The sequence below is a fragment of the Hemiscyllium ocellatum genome, chromosome 5 (assembly GCF_020745735.1).
Source record: "Hemiscyllium ocellatum isolate sHemOce1 chromosome 5, sHemOce1.pat.X.cur, whole genome shotgun sequence".
Classification (NCBI taxonomy): domain Eukaryota; kingdom Metazoa; phylum Chordata; class Chondrichthyes; order Orectolobiformes; family Hemiscylliidae; genus Hemiscyllium; species Hemiscyllium ocellatum.
This window is the reverse complement of record NC_083405.1, coordinates 112,460,629-112,485,330: the sequence shown is the minus strand read 5'-3', so window position 1 is coordinate 112,485,330 and position 24,702 is coordinate 112,460,629. Positions and strand designations below refer to the sequence as shown.

Genomic DNA, 24,702 nt, shown 5'->3' with positions numbered 1-24,702 from the left:
CCACGGTCCAAAGATGTGCAGGTTAGAGGTGAAGGGATAAATGTAGGGGTATGGGTGGTTATGCTTCGGCAGGTCGGTGTGGACTTGTTGGGCCGAAGGGCCTGTTTCCACACTGTAAGTAATCTAATCTAAGTAATCTATCTAAAAATAAATACTATGGCTGAAAGGGCAGTTTGAAGGCTATGTATTCAGCATGTGGTAACTTGCCTTCCGTCTCATCTGTCAATCATCTAGAAGGCACATATCAGGATGTCTGTACAAATGTTGCTCCAACAACAGACAGGCAGCTTGACACAATCCGGGACAAAACTGCCTGCTTGATTGGCATTTCCTTCCTTCGTCACCGATGTAAGGTGGCAGCAGTATGTGCTGTTTACTAGTTGCACTGCAGTATCACACCACGGCTCCTTAAAAGCACCTTAAACCTGCAACTGCCCCCAGCTCGAAGAAGTGCAGCAGATGCATAAGAATGCTGCCACCTGTATGTTCCATTCCAAGCCACACACCATTTTGACTTGGAATTATATCACTGTTTCTTCAATGTTGTTGTGTTGAAAATCCTAGAACTCGCAAACGGCACTGTGAGCCAGGAAGACAGCTCTCGATTACTTTCTTGAGGATGATTAGAAGATGGGCAATAAATGCTGATCTTCCTAGCAATGCCTATAATCCCATGAATCAATAAAACAGTCTTCCTTTAGAGAAGGAAATGATTTATGTGGCACTCCAGACGAAAACCCATGTGATGAACTCTAAACTGCTGCCTGATATAGCCTAGCAATCCATTCAGTTCAAGTGCAATTAAGGATGGTCATCATCTGACAGCGATTTTCCTGAATGTCCATGCACATCATCTACTGTGTCTGTTGCTCTCGATGTGGTCTCCTGTACATCGGGGAGACAGGACGCCAACTTGAAGAACATTTCAGAGAACATTTCTGGGGCACATACACTAAACCTCGCTGACCTGTGGTCAAACACTTCAACTTCCCACCTTGCTTTGCCATGGACATGTTAGTCCTGGGCCTTCGCCACCGCCAAATTCTAGGCACCCAATGCCTGGAGAAAGAACACCTCATCTTCTGCCTTGAGCTCCTCCAACTGCACAGGATCACTGCCGAATTCACTAGTTTCCTCATCTACCCTCTCCCCACCTTATCCCAGATGCAGCACTACAACTTGGCACCCCCCTCTTGAACTGTCCAACTTGACCATCTTCCTTCCCACCTATCTGCTCCACTCTAACATATCACCATCATCCCCTACCTTCATCTACGTATCGCATTCCCATCTACTTCCCACCCATCCCATTTATCTCTCAGCATAACCTCCTCTCCCCCCCCCCCACCTTGCTGTTTTTCTATCAATATTTGATAGGTGTTTTAAGTCTTGTTAAGAACTGACTTATTACATGTATTACATGCAACGTTCTTTGGTTGACACAAGTTCCGATTGTATTTGTACAGCTAGCCACAGTACCAGCCAGTTATCTCAAAAACTGAAAACAACCTACAAGGCCTCTACTAGCAAGGTATGTTATTGAAATGTATTCAATGTATGCAAAGTTTCTGCCAAAATTAAGTAAGTATAATACAACATTCCTTCATAACTTGTGGAAAAAAGTTTTAATTCAAATGCACTCATTTTATGTGACTGATTTTATTCTGCTGGTATTTCAGTGAACAAAAATCTAGAATTAAAAAGTATGCAAAAACAAATTATTGGAATGCAGTATGTTTTGTGATTTTAAACACAAAATTTAAACATGACCATGACTCATCTTGAAACATGCTCACATTGAGCTGCAAAGTTTGGATTCAAGTCCCATTCCAGAAGTTGAAGAGAAAAATCAAGGCCCATACTGATGGAGTCTTGCTCAATCAGAGGTGCCCTCTGTCAGATGAGATGTTAACCAGAGGGCCTGTTTATCTTCAAAGGTGGCTGTAAAAGATCCCTGGATGTAGATGATCCAATTTTACTAATCATTGGTGCTATTGCTAATGTCCTGGCAATGTTTATCATTCAATCAACCTGGTTTGTTACCTGACTGTTTGCAGGACTTGTGTGTACAAATTGACTGCTACATTTCCTGCTTTATGACAGAGATGCCTCTTCAAAAGCACTTAATTGTTTGCAAAGCACTTTGATTTTTGTGAATGCAAGTAAATTAGGTTTTTCTGTAAATGCAGATCTTTTTGATTATCGCTGTTTTTAAACTAAGAACATTTATTTGATGAATGTGCTGCAAATTCATCTGGAAATGCTATAGTCTTACCAGCAAGCAACAAATCTAAGTTTTTTCTTCCGCTTATGATATAGCGGTCAAACTCTTTCCCAGGTAAAGCAATTGGAGTACGCAACTTCAACATGGGAAGTTGGGAGCTGTGGGGTGGAGACTCATGGGTAATTTCTTTTTCAGTGAATCCATATGCATGTTGCATCTAATTGGTAATGGTGATGATATGTTTGATGCTTAGTACTTTGGACTATGTTGTGGAAAATATAACAAAAGTGCTTTTGGATGAATGTCATACATTTTTGGAACGTCAGTAACCTTGTGTATGTATGATATGTGATTAACAGTAGAGAACAAATGGATATGAGTGTTTGTTTTGCATTTTTGTAACTGCTGTTTAAAAAAAAATGCAAACTGACCAATGAAAGTTTGGCATCAGTATTCATAAGCCTTGATTCTCTGTTATTTGGGATCAGCAGTTTGTTAAATGAATCCCCAGTGATAGTTACAGCTCCACTGGATTCTGGAGGGAGAAAAATTTCTGTACTTTGCTTCTATTCTTTCAGTAGAAATATTAGCTCATAAGTCACTGTGGCACATTTCAGATAAAAATGACAAGAGAGCAGTTGGTGACTTATGTAAATGGGGTATTGCATTTCAGAGCCTTTAAAAGGACAATGCACTGCAACAGACTTAGGACACTTGAATCATGATGGCAAATTATCAACAATGGCAATAGCTGCCATTTTGTTAGAAAAAGAGCTTGTTTTTTTTCCCCCCAATTTTCTCGTAATTAAGGCCCCTCCTTCTAGATATTACCATAGTGAATCGTTCTGCCCCAGGCTTCATTTCCTTCGTAATCTCAGGGACCCAAATTGGATAGAACATTCTGTGTGGCACATCTAATGATTCATACAGGCTTAAGAATGCTCCCTTGTCAGAAATCCTTTTAGCTTTTGTAACAGCTTTGTCAACTTGCTCCCTCCGTTGCTTAAAGGATCCAAAAATTTCTCTTGCCTTTCTTTTTCAAGTTTCACATTTAATTCATATAACCTCTTTCTTTTCATGTCAAAACTTATCTCCTTACATTTCATTTTGCCTCCCTGCCCAGTTTACTAGCTTCCATATGACTTCCTAGGTAGTTTACTGTCCTTTTCACTGCTTTGCCGAAGTGCTTTAAAGGAGTTATGGTAATGTGTTTTATGAGTCAGTCAGTTGGACTTATGAATAACAAAAAGGCAAGTTAACATGTTGGTGGAAGGAGCAGAGCAAGTAGACTTTAATTAAACTTTGAAGTGATAGTGCTGCCTGTAACACCTCTGAAAAGGCTGCATGCTGGATCATAAGCACAATACTTTTGTCAGCTGAGAGCAGACAAGGATCAAGCAATATGCATTGCCTCTGTATATCATACATTCAATGTAGAGGTTTAAAATGGTCCTTTTTAGTTTGTTGCAGATCAAGGTAAGATGGTCATCTTACTTATCCTCTATGACCTTCACCCTTCTTTTATTTTTGGATTGTACCAATAGTTAACAGATAATTGTTATCTACTTTCACAGAGGACAGCACTGAGTTTAAGGAGATGGACCATTTACACTTCAGTTTTTGACGTTATGCTTCATGTGCCATATTTTTTGTTATATAATTTATTTAATTCCCTTTGTAGTGTCGCCATGACCTTTTTGCAACTTATTTTCTCACTAATTATAGTTACTTTAGCAAATTTAGCAACCATGCATTTAGTCCCTGCATTCAAGCCATTGCTGTAGATTGGCAATGGTTAAGGTTCCAGCACTGATCTTGAGGCAGTTATTACATCATGCCAAGTTATGCCTATTCTTAGCCAACCAGTGCTGGGTGGTACGGTGGCACAGTGGTTAGCACTGCTGCCTCACAGCGCCAGAGATCAGGGTTCAATTCCCGCCTCAGGTGACTGACTGTGTGGAGTTTGCACGTTCTCCCCTATCTGCGTGGGTTTCCTCCGGGTGCTCCGGTTTCTTCCCACAATCCAAAGATGTGCAGGTCAGGTGAATTGGCCATTCTAAATTGCCCATAGTGTTAGGTAAGGGGTAAATGTATGGGTATGGGTGGGTTACGCGTCGGTGTGGACTTGTTGGGCCGAAGGGCTTGTTTCCACACTGTGATCTAATCTAATCTAAAAAAATCTAATCTAATGTCCATGCTAATATGTTCTCTCTATACAATAAGCTTGAACTTTGATGTGATGTGGCACTCTCGTCAAATGCTTTTGGAAATTCAAGTATTGTGCAACTGCAGATTGCCCTTTTCCACATTACTTGATATTTTCTCAAGTTTTTTGTTAACTAAAACTAAAATGGTTCCCTTTAGCAAGTCATTTTGATTCTAATTTGTTTTAAACGTCCTGCTATAAAGTCTCGAATAATAGATTTTTACTTTTCCCCAATAACAGATATTGCATGAAGTGGCCTGCAGTTTTAAACCCTGTCACTTGCAAGGTCCCCTCCAAGCCAGTCACTGTCCTGACTTGGAAATATTTTGCTGTTCCTTCAGTGTTGCCAGGTCAAATCCTGGAATTCCTTTCTGTAAACCAATAGCAAATGGACTGCGACTGTTTAAGAAGGCAACTCACCAGCACCTTGTCAAAGGTAACTAGAGATGGGCAATAAATGCTGGCCAGCCAATGCCACCCACATCACATAAATGAATTTCTAAAAGGGCTTGGCTTCTTTGAAGCCCCCATAGCTCCCTGAACTCCAGAGCCAATAGTTGGTTGCACCTCCTAGCTCCTTGGACTTCTGAGTTCAAAAGCTTAGATCCTGCTGCAGCAATACCTTTTATAGATTGGAGCTGCTTCCTGTTCCTTAAATGGCTGAGTGGTGAGCAAAGATGGTAATTTCCTCCGAGAGCCTCTGTTATGGTCAGGATGTTCAACGTTTTACGTCTTTTTATTTTCTTTTTGTTTTTGCAGTTGGGTAGCTTTAATGGTTTTGGTGAATGATTAAGAAGGTTTAAAATTCATGTACAACGTGAATGCCAACAAATTAAAACACTGAACATCTATTATTTTAAGGAACACAAAGTAGTTAAAATATGGAACTTGGTACATGAATGAGGAAAATACTGCAAATGCTGCTGAAAACATTGTTCCTGAGATAGACTAGTTGGACTGAATGGCCTGTTTCAATGGTCTAAGTTATATAGTAACCATTGCTGTGAAGTTGACACCACCAACGTGGTTATGATTGCCCAGGATTTTATCTCCTGCCTCCAACACTGCTGTTTCTATTTTATAAAAGTAGTGACATTGAGATGCACCTGAGGATGTCTTATGAGGTAACCTTCGCTAATGGGGTTTGGTTAGCTAAGTTGACTGACCAGCTGGTTTATGATGCAGATTGATGCCAACAGTATGGGTTCAATTCCCGTAACAGCTGATGTTAGAATGAAAGTTACCTTCTGAAAGTCTCCCCTCACCTGAGGCGTAGTGATCCTCAGATTAAACCGCCATTAGTTGTCTCTCTAATGAGAAGGCAGCTCTGATAAAATTGTGAAAACTTAACGTTTTATATTTACTTCAAGAATACTTGTTTTATATGTACTGCAAAATCCCATCTGAACATTAATTTTCATCAGACTTATACATTTATTTTCACATTCAATATGCACTGTCCTCTCTGCTACAGAATATGCTTGCAATCAAATGTAAGGTAATTTGAATATGTATGTGTTATTGATATAAATCACACTGGATTGGTTATATTGGTTAACTTGTAGCTTTTGAAGTATTTTTTGAATTGTTTCTGCATCCGTTAAGAAATTTTACAAATGTCCCATCTTGTCTCAATATCTATATTTTAATTCTTTTTTACATTTTATGACACGCTTTATTGTAACTATCTTTATTTTGCAAACTGCAAAGGCTATTCTGAATATTTTGAATAGTGTAGAAAAAACAGGCAATAATTTAAAACCTGTTCTATTATTAAAAAAATGCTACAGATTGTAGTAATGTGAACTTAAATGAGGAAAGAGACTGGAAACAGAACTGGCCTTTCACCCCTGGGATTTAAATGTAATGGATGGAACTCATAGAGGCCTAATTTCTGTTTTGAGTCTCAGAATCCTAGCATACTCCTAGAATCAGAAGAGTATTAGAGTTGTACAGCACAGAACATGAATCCTAAAGCAAAGATATAGCTCAGGGAAACAGAACATTTCATGTGGATGCTCATTTGCGGTGTTGTTTGGATAACAATAGCATAAAAGTATTCAGTGTTGTTCTAAAAGATTTTGTCGCTCTTCTGGCAGTGTTTGACATTGACAAAGACAAAATTAGGGCATGGTCGGGAACATGGGACTGGGATATCATAGCTATTACAGAAATCTGATTCAGGGATGGACAGACTGGCACCTTAATGCTTTGGGATGGAGATGCTATAGGAAGGAGAAAAAGGGAGGCAAGAAAGGAGGGGGGTTTGGGAGAACATTACAGCTGTACTGAGGGAGAATGTCCCTGGGAGATTGTCCAATGAAGTTGTATGGGTGGAACTTAAAAGTAAGAAAGAGATGATCACCTTGTTAGGATTGTATTATAGGTCCCTCAGTAGTCAGTGGGAAATTAAAAAGCAAATATGTAAAGAGATCTCAAATATCTCAGAAAAATAGGGTTGTAATGGTGGAGGATTATAATTTTCCAAGTGTAAACTGGGACTGTCATAATGTTAAGCGCTTGGATGGGGAGGAATTTGTTAAATGTGTTCAAGAAATGTATTTCTTATTCAATATGTGGATGTACCGACTAGAGAACAAATATTACTTGGTCTTTTGTTAGGATATAAGGCAGGACAAGTGACTGAGGTGTCAGTGAGGGAGCACTTTGAGACAAGTGATCATAATTTTATTAGGTTTAAAATAATTATGGAAAAGGATGGAACTGATCAAAAATTTGAAGTTCTAAATTGGAGTTAGGCCAATTTTGATGATATTAGACAGGAACTTTGAAAAGCTGATTGAGGCAGGCTACTCGCAGCTAAAGTGATGGTTGGGAAGTGGGAAGCCTTTAAGAAAGAGATAATGAGAGTTCAGAGACTGTATGTTCCCATTAGTGTGAAGGTCAAGGCTGGTATGTGGAAGAAATGCTGTATGACTGGAGAAATTAAGGCTTTGGTCAAGAAAAAGCAAATATATTTCAGGTATAGACAGCTGGAATCAAATGAATCCCTAAACCTTCAAAAGTGCTCCCCACAGTCCTGTCATTAACTGTTTCTGTTACCAACAATGCAACACATTACATTTCTCCAAGCTAAACTCCAGCTCCCATTCCTCAGCCCACTGGCCTAGTTGATCAAATCCCATTGTCGTCTTCGATAACCTTCTTCACTAACGATGCCACTAATTTTGTTGTCATATGCAAAGTTATTAACCACGCCTCCTGTATTCTCATCCAAATTGTATATATAACTGATGAACAATCATTGACCCAACATTGATCCTTGTGGCACACCACTGGTCACAGGCCTCCAGTCTGAACAACATACCTCTACCGCCGTCCTTTGTCTCCTACGTTTAAGCCAATTTTCTGTCCAACTGGCACTCCTTTGATCCCGTGGGATCTAATCTTCCTAATCAGGCTACCATGCAAAACTTTGTGAAAGCCTTGTTAAAATCCATGTAGACAACATCCACCACTCTGCCTTTATCTATCTTCTTGGTCACTTCAAAAACTCCAATCAAATTTGTGAGACACGATTTCCCATGCACAAAGTCATGCTGACTATCCCTAATCAGTCCTTACCTTTCCAAATGCATGTATATCCTGTGTTTCAGAATCCCGTCCAACAACTTAATCGCAACAGACATTCGGCTCACCTGAATGTAATACCCTGGCTTTTCCTTGCAGCATTTCTTAAATAATGGCAAAACATTACAACCGTCGTACCTTCCAGCACCTCACCCATAGTTGTTGATGATACAAAATTCTTTGCTAGGAGCTGCAATTTTTTTTACCTAGCTTCCCACAATGTCTGGGGAGACATCTGATCAGGTCTTGGGGATTTATCTACTTTGATGTGTTTTAAGACCTCCTGCATCTCCATTTCTGCAATATGAATTCTTTTCAAGACATTACTATTTATTTCCCCTAGTTCCCTAGCTTCCACATCTTTCTCCACAGGAAAAACTGATAAGAAATATTTGTTTAGGATCTCACCCATCTCCTGTGGCTTCACATGCAGATGGCCTTGTTGATCTTTAAGAGGTCCTCTTCTCTCCCTAGTTACTGTTTTGTACTTAGCTTGGATTCTCTTTTACCTTATGTGCCAAAGCTATCTCATGTCCCCATTTTGTCCTCCTGGTGTAGTCCTACACCCTCTATACTCCTCAAGGGATTCACTTGATCCCAGCTCCCTATACCTGATATATGCTCTGTTTCTCTTGACCAGAACCTCAAAATCTCAAGTCCGGTTTATTGAGTTTAAATTCCACTAGCTACCGTGGTGGGATTTGTCCTCAGGGCCTCAGGGTCACTAGTACAATGACACTGCTGCAGTGATTCTCCTTTCCCTTAGGAGGCTAGCAAAATTGCCCTTGCAGAATGCATGAATCTGCTTGTAGGACTCTTCCCGTGCTGTAACCATTCTATGATTCTATTCCATGAAATAGAAATAAAGTTTTATAAGCTTTTTATTCCCTTGAAAAGCATCATGTGCAAAACTATTCGCTTTTTAAAAGTAATTCATTGAAAATTGGGTGACACTGAAGACAGTGATCTTGAGTTTTTAGATTATAAAGAATCAGTAGGAGCCTTGAATTGTATATAGATCACATCATGTAGCTGATAATAGGATGTTTATAGACCAGTGCATTATTTGACTGTTTAGCAACTTTCATTATCAATTTCTGGTAACTGTAAATTATCAGATTTGTTGAATTAATTTTGTGACTTGTTGTGCCAAGATTTGAAATCATAAACTTTGTATTAAGGTTTAGTATAAGAATTACTAGACATTTATCCCTTCAATGCAAACTACGTTACTCTTCGACTTTAATGTTGATGGGGTCTGTTTTAAATGCCAGCCTTGGCTCAGTTGGAGTATTTGGTGCTGCATAGTCAGAGATATTGTCATTCAAATAAGATGTTAATTCAAAGTTCTGTCTCCTGTCTCATCTTGATTTAAAAGATGTTATTCTGCCATTTGCAGGAGAGCAGTGGAGTTCTCCCAGAGACCTAGCCAATATTTTTTGCTTGTATTTTAAAAAAATAGAAATATTACTTTGGGACCAAACTATAGTTCTGTTACAGAGACTATTTCCTGAGACCATTTTTAGATAAGTCTGTGTTATATTGGTGCCCCATTTGGTGCTTTTCATTGAAAACACATTTAGCTGGATGTAAAAGATGCGTTCACAATTTCGCTTCCATTCTGTCCTGTGCATTGAGCCCACTCATAGTGCAACCCACCAGCAAAAGATGTAACTGAGTGCTTATACACTACCTTCAGGTCAGGTATTACTGGACAATCAGTCATAGTACTGGCAGGTTAATCTCTTGGTTTACACAGGAGTTCTGAGATCAACTGAAATGCCTTTACTGCTGCCTTAGCAGGACTCCATGTTAGAGTCCAATAGTTTTGTCTGGAAGTACATGCTCTCGGACGAAGGAGCTATGCTCTGAAAGCTTGTACTTCCAGATAAACCTGTTAGATCATAATTTGGTGTTGTGTGATTTTTAACTTTGTCCACCGCAGTCCACTGGCACCTACACATCAACAATACTCAGTTACTAAAATAGAAGCTTTATAGAGTCAGAGATGTTCAGCACGGAAACAGACCCTTCGGTCCAACCCGTCCACGCCAATCAGATATCCTAACCCAATCTAGTCCCACCTGCCAGCACCTGGCCCATATCCCTCCAAAGCCTTCCTATTCATACACCCATCCAACTGCCTCTTCAATGTTGCCATTGTATCAGCCTTCACCACTTCCTCTGGCAGCTCATTCCATACATATACCACCCTCTGCGTGAAAATGCTGCCCTTCAAGTCTCTTTTATATCTTTGCCCCCCCCTCACCCTAAACCTATGCCCTCTAGTTCTGGACTCACTCACCCCAGGGAAAAGACTTTGTCAATTTACCTTATCCATTTCCTTCATAATTTTGTAAACCTTTATAAGGCCCCCCCCTCAGCCTCTGACTTTCCAGGGAAAACAGCCCCAGCCTGTTCAGCTTCTCCCTAAAACTCAAATCTTCCAACCCTGGCAACATCCTTGTAAGTCTTTTCTGAACCCTTTCAAGTTTCACAACATCTTTCCGATAGGAAGGAGACAGAATTGCATGCAACATTCCAACAGTGGCCTAACCAACATTCTGTACAGCCACAACATGACCTCCCAACTCCTGTACTCAATACTCTGACCGATAAAGGAAAGCATACCAAATGCCTTCACTATTCTTTCTACCTGCGACTCCACTTTCAAGGAGCTATGAACCTGCACTTCAAGGTCTCTTTGTTCAGCAACACTCCCCAGGACCTTACCATTAAGTGTATAAGTCCTACTAAGATTTGCTTTCCCAAAATTAAATTCCATCTGTCGCTTTTCAGCCCGTTGACCCATCTGATCAAGATCCTGTTGTAATCTGAGGTAACCTTTTTCGCTGTCCACTACGCCTCCAAATTTTGTGTCATCTGCAAACCTACTAACTATACCTCTTAAGTTCACATCCAAATCATTTATATAAATGACAAAGTCATTGACTTGTGGGGTTTAATACCACATTTGGTAAATCAGATTTCAATGAAGGTTTTGAAGTCCACGATGGATTTGCATTACACTGTGTTCTGTATCATAGTAGAGCCCCAGTGCACTAGGTTTTATGTCATTGCTGTTTGTGAGACTTTATTTTCAAATTGGCAGCTTTATTTTGATACTTTATAACAGTGACTCCAATTCAAAAGTGCCTCGGATCTCCTGAATTGGCATGAATTCAAAGTAATAAATGTTCCTTGCTAGTATGTGAACAAAGTCGAGAAATCATTTTTGAGGATGCACTGACATCGTGTACTTTTCGAGTCCATTTTAATTTAATCATCCAAAGTAATTATTATTGTCTAAGGTTTAACTTAATGGTTTGTACACAAATACCAATAAAAATCAGGCTTAATTTAATATGGAACCATCGAGCTTCCTACCCAAATATGACATATTACATGAAACAACACTTGAGTACGGCTTGTGGTTTGTGTTTTTTAACTAATTTACTAACATATATACAAATAGTTGGAATGATTTACTTACTTCATCGTTAGTAACAATGAAATAGGTGAAATTCTGTTCTCTAGCTTTAATTACCAATCCTTTACTAACACTAAACGTCAAAATGCTGCATTTTGTAGAATATTTTGTTGAATTCTGATGTTGAATTGCTTGCAGTTTTGCCCAAGATTTTTGAAGTCGTATTGTTCAGAATTTTCATTGAATGCAATAATGACATGTCTCTTGGAGCACCTACCTTGTATTCTGCGTAGCAATGTAATTAATGGAACAGTGAGAAGCTATGAATTGTGTTTTTGTTGTGATGCTGTGAAATATTCTGTCTTGTCATCAAAACAAGCTTCTTTTTCCAATTCCAGCCCATTCCAATCAAAATTTTTCTAAATTCTAATTTTTAAAATGCTGAAAAATGTTCTTAAACATTGCAAGCAATAAAGTAGAATTATTGGAAATAAACTAATTTGTTTAATTAAAACTAGTAGAAATAGAAACAAAAATGGAAAGTAAATATTTCAAGATTTTATTGTCCTGATTGGTTGATGAAGTCAAGCATTGTGTAAAACGGTCTGCAAATTTAAGTATTTCAGCCTAATAAAGTATTGGAGGAAATTAGTTGTTTGAAAAAGCAGATAAGTCATTCAGATTCGACGATAGAACATGAGGTATTAACAATTTTGCCATCTTATCTATCCTTCATATTCAGTTTAGTGCCCAGTGCGTAATGATCACAGACCACAAAATTATGACTGAGTTTTGTAATTTTTGTGTGAATTTGCAAATTTATGCAGCATATGATATAGAATTTGAGAAGCTGCAATGCAAAAGTGTGCACATGTAGTTTATACAGAATGAAAATTTATTCTTAATACTACACCAAGCTAGTCTGAAAGGCCACATTAGATCTTGTGACATTTCTCCCAGATAGCCTTTTTATCGGTGTGGCTGTTGTGTTGATTAATTTCAAATGCACTTGCCGAGTTAATGTGTGTGTTGAACGTGTCAGAAATTGATAGAAAATTTTATTGCCCTAAAGTAACCTTTTGTCACACCCCAGAATCTGACAAAGATTATTTTGTCAAACAGAAGGTATGACAGGATAAATCTGTCTGAAAGCATTTGTTGAGCACTTTGATAAGTAGTCACAAGAAACTGCGAAGATTAACTAAGATAGCAAGTGGCGCTTATGAATAACGTTTGATTCTAATGTGAGATGGTGTTCACGTTTCTGGCAATTTCGATATTTAACAAAAATGCATATATTTGTGCTGTAGATTTATGTCTAATTTTGTATTTTTGTTTAAAGATTGTGTCAAGTTTCAAGACAACAACTTCTAGAGCGGTCTGTCAGCTGGTGAAAGAATACATAGGACACCGAGATGGGATTTGGGATGTCAGTGTTACACGCTTGCAGCCTGTGGTGCTGGGCACAGCATCAGCTGGTAAAATTTTATTACAGCATTTCAGTCTCTGCTTTCAAACTTTATTTTGTCATGACTATTTTTTCTACGGGGTAACTTTTTAAATTAATTTTGTTGCAATATGACAGTATTTTACCATTCCCATATATTTAACATTTTTTGAAGTTATTTTGTTAAACTTGGTATTTGAATCATGGTGTGGAATGCCAATCTTAATTAATTTGTGAAGACTAGCCTTTAAATTTACCAGAAACTATGTCTGTATTCCTTAGATCACCTTTAAATGTGGGTGCTCATATTGTCTCCCGTAAGGTGGCTATGAAATTTATTGAAATTAAGAAAAATCTTTCTCTTGAAGATGTATCTTACATAGTCATATGAGTAGATTTTTTTGTAATGCATTTAGCATTGCCCAGTGAATTGTTTTCTCAGATGTTTCCCAGGCTTTATGCTTAGAAAACTTTAGTCAGGTAAATAATTCAGTTCTTAATTTTGTATTTGCACTTTGGTATTTGTCAGCTTTGAATGATATACTTGTGTGTAGGTGCAAAAGTAAAAGCTGTTTATAAATAGATTAAGATTAGAACACAAACTATCTTGTATGTTGAGATGGTATTGTGGACATGGTTCTTAAGTTGTTAAGTTTTACTTTGTGTTTGCCTTCATAAAAGAAATAGTCAGTGTAAAAGATGATAAGGTCAAAGCATGAATGAGTTTAACTTTGTTAATCTTTCTCAGGCTGCTAAGAGAACCAGAGGTTCTGACCACCATTCTCCAAACCTCTCCAGTTATTGGGATGGTGTTGGAAAACTGCTGACATTGTGCTCATAACAAAAAGGAGGAAATGATGTATTCTATTAGATTAGACTTACAGTGTGGAAACAGGCCCTTCGGCCCAACAAGTCCACACCGACCCGCCGAAGCGCAACCCACCCATACCCCTACATATTACCCCTTACCTAACACTACGGGCAATTTAGCTTGGCCAATTCACCTGACCCGCACATCTTTGGACTGTGGGAGGAAACCGGAGCACCCGGAGGAAACCCACGCAGACACGGGGAGAACGTGCAAACTCCACACAGTCAGTCGCCTGAGTCGGGAATTGAACCCGGGTCTACAGGCGCTGTGAGGCAGCAGTGCTAACCACTGTGCCACCGTGCCGCCCCTATTCTAGGAAGTCAGTTAGAACTGTAGCCAATTTTCGCACACTTTTATGGTTTTTTATTTACAGTGATACCATTAGAAACATGCTGTCGTTGACATTCTCTTAATTTGTGACTGATGTCTACTCAGGGTTGCAAGTTTCTGTCATGGGTCATTGTGTGCCCAAACAGGCTGACTCTTGAACTGTAGACATTCTGTCACGTGGAGCAGAATGTTCGACAAGCAGTGGGATATAGAGTGCAGCATTTATTTTCTTTTTGACTCTGCTGCTGCTCTGCCCTATTGCTGAGACAACTGTGAGTCAAGAGAGTGATGCAGCTTGATAGATGTTGCCATTTTGAATGATTGGTAGCAAATGTATTCCAGTCACTAATTTCAATGCTGTTGCACTTCAAAGCTTCACTGTGTCATTGAAGTCTTTTCTTTGTCCTCCCATGGAAGACTGGCCCTTTGAGTGTTAAAAAACCAAACTTAGTGAGCATGATATATTTAACCATCCAAGAGCAACATCCTGTCTATTGTTTACCTTAGTGTCTGTGAAACTGGCTTCAAAAAGGAAGCCTTTGTTCAGTGGTCTTCCATTGAATCCAGAGGGTATGACATCAGTATTGCTAATGGGATTTCTCTTGAGCTTTTGTATGTCACTGACACAGTTCAGGTTTCGCTGCATAAGGAGCAAGATGATGACAACTGTTCTATACACTAGCACTTTTCTAGTGAGAGGTCTCTGTTGTCTACCATTCATTGGCATAGTTTGTAGACTGCTGAGCTAATGCACTTACTCCATGTTGGGCTTCCTTGTCAATGGTAATCTTTTGAGAAATATGGCTACCCAGATTTAGGAAGTATGTGACATTTTTCAGAGTGTGTACTTCAGCATGTATGGAAGATATTTAACTGATTAAATGTGGATTGATGTCCGAGTTTTGTTTTGGCAATTTCAAGACCAGGCTAAGTTTTTTTGTACGCAGAATTAGAAAGATCAAAAGTGGCTTGAAAACCTGTTGCAGAGTGGACAAAGGCACTTGAGTCATCTGTCCAATGTCAATCATATACATTTCTGGCACTCAGTTTAATTTGGGCATAGAGGTTACTGAGGTTAGAGTTCGCTATCTCGAAAGTATTTAATAGTGGCACCAGAGAGCCACAAGGTAGATAGCAAAGTAAGAAAAGTTGTTGCAGTTCTACCAAGCCTTAGGCTGTTCTCTTGTTATAAAGAGACACTGGTGGTGGTTTAACTTAAGGGTTACCATGCCTCAGGCAAGGGAAGAAATTGAGGAGGGTCTTTTATGGGAACCTCAGCTGGTGAGGAAAGCAAACATTCACTATTGCTATCACACTGCATTGCAAACCTGTCATCCAGCCAACTGAGCTAAACAACTCCCTTGCTGAGGTCAATAGGCACTATCAAATCAATTGTAATTAGTATGTGACTATCTCTTAACCTTATTAGACTCTGGTTCAGGTTTTGAAGCTGTTTGTTTCAGATCTCCCACTCAAGACAGTTGTTGCCATATCATCATGGTGAAGTTGCAGGATTATGAAGTTTCTTGGTCATCCAGATCTTTGGAGCATAATCCAAACAATGTTTTGCTTTACTGAATCGAACATTCTGATCAGGTCCATGCAAGAAGAATTCCTGGCGTTGTTCATGAAATATTTGTTGGTCTTGTCTGGCAACAAAATTCCTGCCCAAGGTATTTCTGGTAGGTCTGAAGCCATCCTTTGTTGTTTGTTGTTCATTTATGGGATGTGAGCATTGCTGGCTAGGCCATCATTTATTGACGGTCCCTAATTCCCTTCAGAAAGTGGTAGTGAGTTTCCTTCTTGAGCTGCTGAAGTCCATGTGATGTAGATATACCAGCAGTTCTGCTAGGGAAAGAATTCCAGGATCATTTCTCAGTATCACTGGTAAGTGGTGGTGTGGTTCCAATTCTGAATATTATGTGGCTTAGAGAGGAACTTGTACATCATTATGTTCTCATGTATCTGCTGCTTTTAAATTTCTAGGTCATAGAGATCAGATGTTTGGAATGTGTGGAAAGCATCTGGTGAATTGTTGAAGTGCATGTTGTATATGGCATGCACTGTTGTCGTTATGTAAGTGTGGTGGAGGTAATGAGTGCTGAATGTGTTAGATGGGGTGCCAATCAAGTGGGCTGCTTTGTCATGGATGGTGTCGAGCTTCTTGAATGTTGTTGAAACTTCATTCGTCTAGGCAAGTGGGAAGTATTCCATCACACTCCTGACTTGTACTGTGTAGATAGGCTTTGAAGAATCAGGAGGTGAGATACCCTCTCTGGAATCCCCAGCCTCTAACCTAATCTTATAAGTATGGTATTTACATAGCTGGTCTAGTTCAGTTTCTGGTCAATGGTGGAATCTCCCTGTAATGTTCAGAATGGCAGAGTCAGTGATGATACTGCCATAGAATGTCAAGTGGCAATAGTTTGATTATCTTTTGATGGAGATGGTTCCTGCCTGGCACTTTGGCATGGATATTACTTGCCACTTATCAGTTCAATTATAAATGTTGTCTAGTGTTTGGATATGAGCTACTCAATATCTGAGCAATAACAAATAGTACTGAGCAGTTCACTGATAATTGCACTTTGTCATATCTGACCTTATGATGGAGGGAAGTCATTAATGAAGCAGCTGAAGGAGTTTGGGTCTAGAACACTACCTGAGGAACTCCTGTGGACGTATCTTGGGGCTGAGATGATTGAGCTTCAATTATGTTCATTTTTCTTTGTACCAGGTATTTTCCAAACAGCAGAGAGTTGCCATTGACTCCATTTTTTGCTGGAGTTCTTTGAACCGAAATTGATCAAATGCCATGTTGACAATGCTATGGGCAGTCATTCTCACCTGATCACTCAAGTTCATCTCATTCATCCACATTTAAACCAAATCTGTAATGAGTTCAGGAGCTGAGTGGGCCTGGTGGGGCTCAAATTGAGAATTAGTGAACGGGTTATTGTTGAATAGGTGCCACTGGGAACACTTGTGAAGATGTCTTCCATCACTCTGCTGATGATGAAGGGTAGACTAATGAGGGCAGTGTTTTCAAAAAGTAACAAGTTGTGTTCTTAGTTTTCATTCCTTCTAACATTCAAATAGAGGTGGGCTCGGGTACAACAGGCATCTGACATCATGAGTGGCTGTTTCATGGTCATGAGCCAAGACATCTCAGACAATTGATTGATACAGAGTAAGTTACCCAGAGTCCCATGTGCTCTGAGGCAGAAGGAGGTCCTAGTAGGCAGCAATCACACCAGTCAGTACTCATTATGTGGTCCTCATTGGGCAGTTCTCACACAGAAGATGAACCAGAAGAGGAGGTGGAAAACCCAGTTCAGCTAGAAATCAGGATGCTGCTTTCACAACTTTAACAAGACTGACACATTCTGTCCCAACAGGTTTTTTGCCTTCTGGTGAGCCAACCCAGTTGTCATGGTTGCATGCTTTCCCTTGTCTAAGTAACTAATGTTTCACAGCTAAGGTGCTGCTTGACAAATTGAATAAACTATCAGAAGAGTGCGACAAATTTTTGATTACCTATATCGGTAATTGGCACCATCCCCGCCCCCCCCCCCCCCCCCCCCCCCCCCCCCCCCACCCCACCCCCACCCCCGCCCCACCCCCGCCCCACCCCCGCCCCCAAAAAGCCAACAAGTTATCAGGAGTAGCAGCACAGTTATTTTTCCTACCAAACCCATAGAAAGAGTGTAACAAATAATAGATTTTCCATACTGCGAGCAGTTGTTGTATTCATTTTTCTAATATCCAGTTGAATAGGCCATATTAAGCATTGTTTTCAGTGAATTAGCCCTGGTTATGAATGGTGCTTCAGTTCAAAGGTTGCCTTTATGTGATCACCCTGTTGTGGAATTGATTTGGATATGTGAAGGTTTTCCAAATTGACTGTGCAGTTGTAATTTCTGTCTTTGAGTTGGGTTCTTTTTGTCGCTAAGACATTGATCTTCACTGTCCTGGAATTTGGGCCTCACAACGCCCTGGTGCTAGTTGGATATTCATCACTGATTGAACAAGTTTATTATCTGTCCAGCAAATATCAATAAAATACAGATGCTGATGTCACTTATTAATTTGACTGAAACAGTGCCATAATCCAGGAGGTGCTAGTACTTTGATCTATAATACCTCCCTGGGGTTTTGTATTTGTCCATCTGACAGGGGGATATATTTGTTATCATGGGACCATGTTTTATTTTCTGGTTGTACCAGAAAAGGGATACCAGTTTGATTAGCTTTTCCCCACCTTGGCTATTTGCAATAATCCTACTCTAGACCTCAGAGTCGTTGCCAATCCTGGCATTGAAGTGTCCTAGATAGATGGTCTTTTCTTCTTATGGGATGGTAGTGCAAGCTTCAATTCAGAATAGAACTTCTCTTCAACTTTTGATCCTGATAGGTACTGATGACAGCAGCAAATCCCTACAGTGTGGATGCAGGCCATTTGGCCCATCGAGGCCACCTCAGTCCTTCAAAGAATATCCTACCCAGACCTATCTCCCAACTGTATCCCTGTAACCCTGTATTTCCCATGGATAATCCACCTAGCCTGGACACTATGCGGCAATTTAGCATGGTCGATCCACCCAGCCTGCAAATTTTTGAACAGTAAGAGGAAACTGGAGCACTAGCAGGAAACCCACGTAGACATGGGGAGAATGTGCAAACTCCACACAGACATTCTCCCGAGGGAGGAATGGAAAAAGAGTACCTGGCACAGTGAGGCAGCAGTCCTAGCCACTGTGGTTTTAGTCTGTAGCTAAAGTATCATGAGTCTATTTCACTTATACATTGAGAGGTCTAGCAGACCATCAGAGAGAGATCCGCTTTTGACAGATGAAACCCATCTTGTTGACGCAAGAGTTGCTAGCGACCTTTCCTTACCACCTTTGTTCCTTCAGCTACCCCTTCCCACGAAGACATGTTTTCTCTGAGAGTGACAATGTCAATTTAGAGTCTTGATAGCTCATGATTGCAGGGCATCTTCGTGGGCAGTTTTAGAATTTCAAATTGAAATATTTAAAATTTTCTTTGTTTGATCAGATAGATGGTGATCGTGTAGGGTGTGGGTCCCCAGCCAGGGGAAAGTAGACAGCCTATAGTGACGGCCTCTTTTCTCACTCCCTCCCTGTTTGAGGTCAGTAGAGGGTGTCCTGAAGAGGACTGCGCAATTTCAAAAGCTGCTGCCAAGAGACATTTCTGACCCAACACAGATATCAAGTGGCATTCATACAACCACTGCATGTGTGCACATTCAGGACTAGGAGCTCCCATGAACACACACCTGCCTTGTCATTAATTTTCCCTCGCCATGGGATTTGGAATGGATCCTACCAGGAGACTGTGTATGAGTTAGCATGGGGATGTTGAGGTATATGATTTTGATGGGTTAGCAGTCAGATTTCAGTGACCTGTCAAAGTATAGCAGTCTGGACTGTCCTTGTGCAACAGCCATCTTCCACCTTTGCAGTTGGTGAGATGCACAATCCTGCTTTGCCTGTACTGTCAATGAGAACTTATTGGACTTGTTGCCATGAGTACTCCTACTAAGAGCAAGGAACTCCCAAACATAGTGCTCAAGTGATTATCAGAGCACAGCAACTTCAACATATCAACATGCTGATCCACTTATATAAGCATTTCTTTCACAATGTTGTATCCAGAAAGCAAGTTTCCATCTGCTCTTTTTCATAGGGGCATAAATGAATCTCCAGTTAATAGCAACATTTGTCTGTAGATAAATACAATTAATAATTTAGACAGTGATAACCTTGAGTGGGTGATTTACTCGAAAAAAATCTGAAGGACAGTAAAGATTTCATCTAGAAATATATGAACTAATCAAGGTCAGTCAGCCTGGATTGTTGAGGTCAGTCAGCCTGGATTGTTGAGGAAAGGTCATGACTGACTAAATTGATTGAATGTTTTCAGGTATTACCAAGGAGGGTCACTGCATTTGATAGTCTGCATGAATTTTCACAAAACTCTGACAATTTCCTAAAACCAGACTCGTCAGAAAGCTCAGGGCCCATTGGAATCAAAAGATCAATGTGACTTTGGATCCAAAATTGACAGTAGAAACAAGCAAAGGTTGATGGTTTACTGAAGATCTTTTGTGTCTGGAATGTATGGTTAATAAGTTTGCAGATAGTACAAGAATTGATTTTTTGCGTGATTAATGAGGAAGAAAGCTATAGACTGCAGGAAGACATCAATGAAATAGTCAGGTGGAAGGAAAGGTGACATTGAATTAAATCTTGAGAATTAGCACAGTGGTTAGCACTGCTGCCTCACAGTGCCAGAGACCCGGGTTCAATTCCTGCCTCAGGCAACTGTGTGGAGTTTGCACATTCTCCCCGTGTCTGCGTGAGTTTCCTCCGGGTGCTCCGATTTCTTCCCATAATCCAAAAATGTGCAGGTTAGGTGAATTGGCCATGCTAAATTGCCCGTAGTGTTAGGTAAAAGGGGTAAATGTAGGGGAATGGATCTGGGTGGTTTGCGCTTTGGCGGGTCGGTGTGGACTTGTTGGGCTGAAGGGCCCGTTTCCACACTGTAAATAATCTAATCTAATCTAATTGTGAGAGCAAATAAGAAAAAGGAGCACCCGCAAATACAGAGAAATGAGGGAGCTAGAGCTTACATGTTTACAGGTCGATGAAGGTGACAGGATGGATAAATAAGGTTGTGCAGAGAGCATAGGAAATACTTCCTTTTTTAGACATGACATGGAACATGATAATATGATGATTATGCTGGAATTATCTAAAAATTCTAGTTGGATTACAATTTTACTAATGCGTGCAGTTGTGTTTTTGGAAGAATGTAATATTACCAGTTGGAGGATAGGTAATTTATATGAATATTCACTGAATGGAGAAGTTTAAACGAGAAAATTTTGGATTGGAAAGATTGCTGAATCTTAACTTAAACATTGTTAGCCTTTATCGCTCAGAGAAGGAAGACAAAATGGCCCAATGGAGGTATCCTTAAAATGAACCTTAAGGGACTGCTGGTAATTTAGAGAGTGATGTTCTCTGACAAAGTTAACCTGGGTACAATTTGTGAAATGAAGCAAAGTCAGGACTAAATCATGTTTCTTTTGACTAAAAGCATCCTTAGTTTGAAACCAAAAAGATTCCTTTAGTAACGTCTTACTCAGTACAACATTTTCAGGACCAGGGGAGATAATTGTATTGGTATTGCATCTGATCAAACAGTGCAGCAAAGACCTATGTGTATGTATTCTTTGCAGATGCTCCAAGATAAGATAACTGCAAGGAGAATTTGTAACCAAATCAACTCACCTTTGTAACCTTAGTAATCTGATAGTTGAAACTGGCATGCTTTGTATATTGAAACTTTATTTTTACTGGCTAACATCCAGCTGGACCCTTGTCTATTCTGATCTACACACAAACTTTTTAGATTTGGATGAGTGCAGTTGGGAGAATGTGTGCAATCTAGAAGAACACAAGGAATAGGAGCAGTAGGAGGTAATATGGTCTGTCAAGCCTGATCTGCCATTAAATAAGATGATTGCTTTCCTGCTGTATGTATCCCTTGATTTCCTGAAAGACAAAAAAATCTGCCAGTCCAATGTTAAACATTTTCAACAATGAAACATCTGCAGCCAAAGTCATACTGGACTTGACTTATTAACTCTGTTCCTCTCTTCACAGATACTGGGAGATATGCTGCGTTTCTCCAGCATTTTCTGATTTTATTTCCGATTTCCAGCATCTGTATAGTTTGCTTTAGATTAAGCATCCACAGCTTGCATGGGGAGAGAGTTTCCAAAGATTCACAACCTTCTGAGTGAAGAAATTTCTCTTCATTTCTGAACAACCTAATTGATCACATGATTCCTAATGAGAATGCAAACAAGTGGTTGTAGATTCCTCAATGACACAATTAAAACAGACTGGAGTTGCATGAGTACCAGGCAGTCAGCTGACAATAAGACCTACAAACAAAAGGCAGTATTTGATCTTGTTACAAGTTGCATTTCATGCCATTGTCAACGTTTGATGCAAAATGGCAGATATCCAAAAAAATGGAATTTTACTAATTTGACTTATTAAATATTATATATTTTTGAGAGGTGTGGCAGTTTTCAACATTTTTGTTTTGTTTACTCAAACTTTATTTTGAAATAAGACCATGTTTTTCCTTTCCAAAATACTGCCCTAACATTTTTCGATTTTCTATGAGTGAATACTGTTTAAATAGTAAAGGAAAAGCACTAATCTGATTTGATTTGATTTGTTGTAGTCACATGTACCTAAGTACGGTGAAAAGTTTTGTTTAACAAGCAGTACAGACAGATCATGGCAAACGAGGACAAACAGATCATAAGATGCTTAGACAGAGTGAGGCATACAATCTGGGTTATCATATGAGAGGAAACATTTACTATGTTCCTAACTAATCCTTGTCCAAGTCTGGTGTACTTCTTTGCACAGCATGCATTGTGGAAAAATGAAAGAGATTCAAACTTTAGAAATCATAGATATATTTTACATTTTGGGATAAACAGTTGTTCATCTTTCAGTTCTGAAGTGAATAAAAGCATATGTTCCACTTAGAAAAATGTCACTCCATGTGATATTATCTATATGTATTCATAAACACTTTTCTCTTGATATTCACTGCTTAAAAATGTTTGTTTCCAAACTTATCTTGTTTATCACTTGTTAATTGCTTTATGTATTATATATTCATATGCCTATATTTGAAACTCTTTTTGTATGTATTTTGGTTCATAAATGTTACTGCTGCCTTCATTCACATTGATGCTCATATTGTAACCTTTATTAGCTTGCCTTTAAGAGCAAAGCAATTGCTTAGATTTGTATGAACTCAGTCATTGTCCCGAAAGAAACACTGCTTAGCTTTCCAAAAGACCCCTCATCTAAGACTGCTACTTTTCTTTACAGATCACAGTGCTATGTTGTGGAGCATTGAGACAGGGAAGTGTCTCTTGAAATACACTGGTCATGCAGGGTCAGGTGAGGTCATATTTGTATGAGGTTTCGTAAAATAAATCTTAGTTGTTTTGTTTTCTAATTTATATGGGTGGGAATCTAACTGTTTATCTGTGAGGTGAAAAATAAGTACATTTGATCTGAAATACTTTTGCACTTAAAAGCTAGAAGAATTGGGATTAATTTAAATAGACATACAAAATAAATCATCGTGATTTGGCAGCTCATTTTGTTCCTCTATGTCAACAGAAGAAAAAAAAATCAAACTCACTGTAAGGTAGGCTGCCATTCATCATTGCCCAGTTTATGCTACAGCTCAGACCAATTTCATGACCCATATCTTTGTAAATGATTTGTGACGGATGTGGTGGCATTTCACCAATGCTGAACTAGTTTAGATTGAAATAATTTTCAAGCAGTTAAGTTCTAAATGTCAAGGTCAAGAAATGAATGCATGGTCTATGAAACCAAGTTTTGGAGAGCAAAGCCTGCATGCTGTGCTCTGGCATATTGGGTCTGATTTTTATGCCCACAGTTCCTTGCATTAAGCTCCCGATCTTAACTGCTAGGAAACACTTGCCCACTCAGACAATAAGATCAAAAGCAGAATCCTTCCTGAGCTGTTTGGGTTTGAACAATAGTGGTGAACTGAAAAATGGGTTGCCTCATTGTCTTTAGTTACATATGCTGTGGGGAGCAAGGGAAGGAAATGGAGAAAAAAATACACAGAGTAATGCAATCCCCTTACATAAAATGATAGCTAATGCAGATTAGGAGCTTTATAAAAACTAATTGTATTTTTTTTTCCTTTTCCCTCCTTTAGTGAATTCAATCAAATTCCATCCATCAGAACAGGTAGCTCTCACAGGTACAGTATGCAGAATTATATTTATTATGTTGTGCAGCATTAAGTTTTATAGTTATTTTAAATGCTATAACATGTACATAGCACTATGAATCATCAGATAATTGAACATCTGCAGCGTTAACAAGGTTAACTATCAGCACCCAAGGGTTGCCATTGACCAGAAGCTGAACTGGACCAGCCAAAGAAACAATGTGGTGACAAGAGCAGATCAGAGGCTAGGAATTCTGCAGCAAGTAACTCTCCTCCTCTTTCCACAATGGCTGTCCACAATCTACAAAGCACAAGTCATAAGTATAATGGACTGTTGGCTCTCTGAATAAACATTGACTGAATGCCCTTCTCTTGCATTTCATCTATTCATCTAATGCCCTCTTCAATGCCTCAGTTGAATCTGCCTCCTCCACACTTCCAGGAAGTGCATTCCAGACCATAATTAATTGTTTGTGAACATTTTTATTTCCCGTGACATTTCCTTCTTTTGCAAATTAGTTTCTATCTGTTTTCTCATTCTTGATCCTTTTACACAGAGAACCGTTCCTCCATGACTACTCGGTCCACCTTACTATTAAAAATCCTTTTCCCTTTTAAGAAAAACAGCTCTCATTTCTCAAATGCCTATTGATAGCTGAAGTTTCTCATTCCCAGAATCATTTTCATCTATACCTTTAGCATTCTTTCAAATCCTTTGGGTAAAGCAGTTTAGTATAAAGTGTAACTCCATTTTCTCTCTGCTGAC

The 24,702-nt window shown here is 39.3% G+C and overlaps 1 protein-coding gene across 1 annotated transcript in view; it reads left to right on the top strand.

Annotated features, from left to right (window-relative positions):
* wdr37 (WD repeat domain 37) overlaps positions 1-24,702 on the top strand; it is a 160,586-nt gene that overhangs the window by 67,762 nt on the left and 68,122 nt on the right. The window contains exons 5-8 of the mRNA XM_060825105.1: positions 1,467-1,531; positions 12,794-12,929; positions 23,051-23,122; positions 23,922-23,966. Coding sequence (XP_060681088.1) covers positions 1,467-1,531; positions 12,794-12,929; positions 23,051-23,122; positions 23,922-23,966 — 318 coding nt within the window. The remainder of the gene's footprint in view (positions 1-1,466; positions 1,532-12,793; positions 12,930-23,050; positions 23,123-23,921; positions 23,967-24,702) is intronic.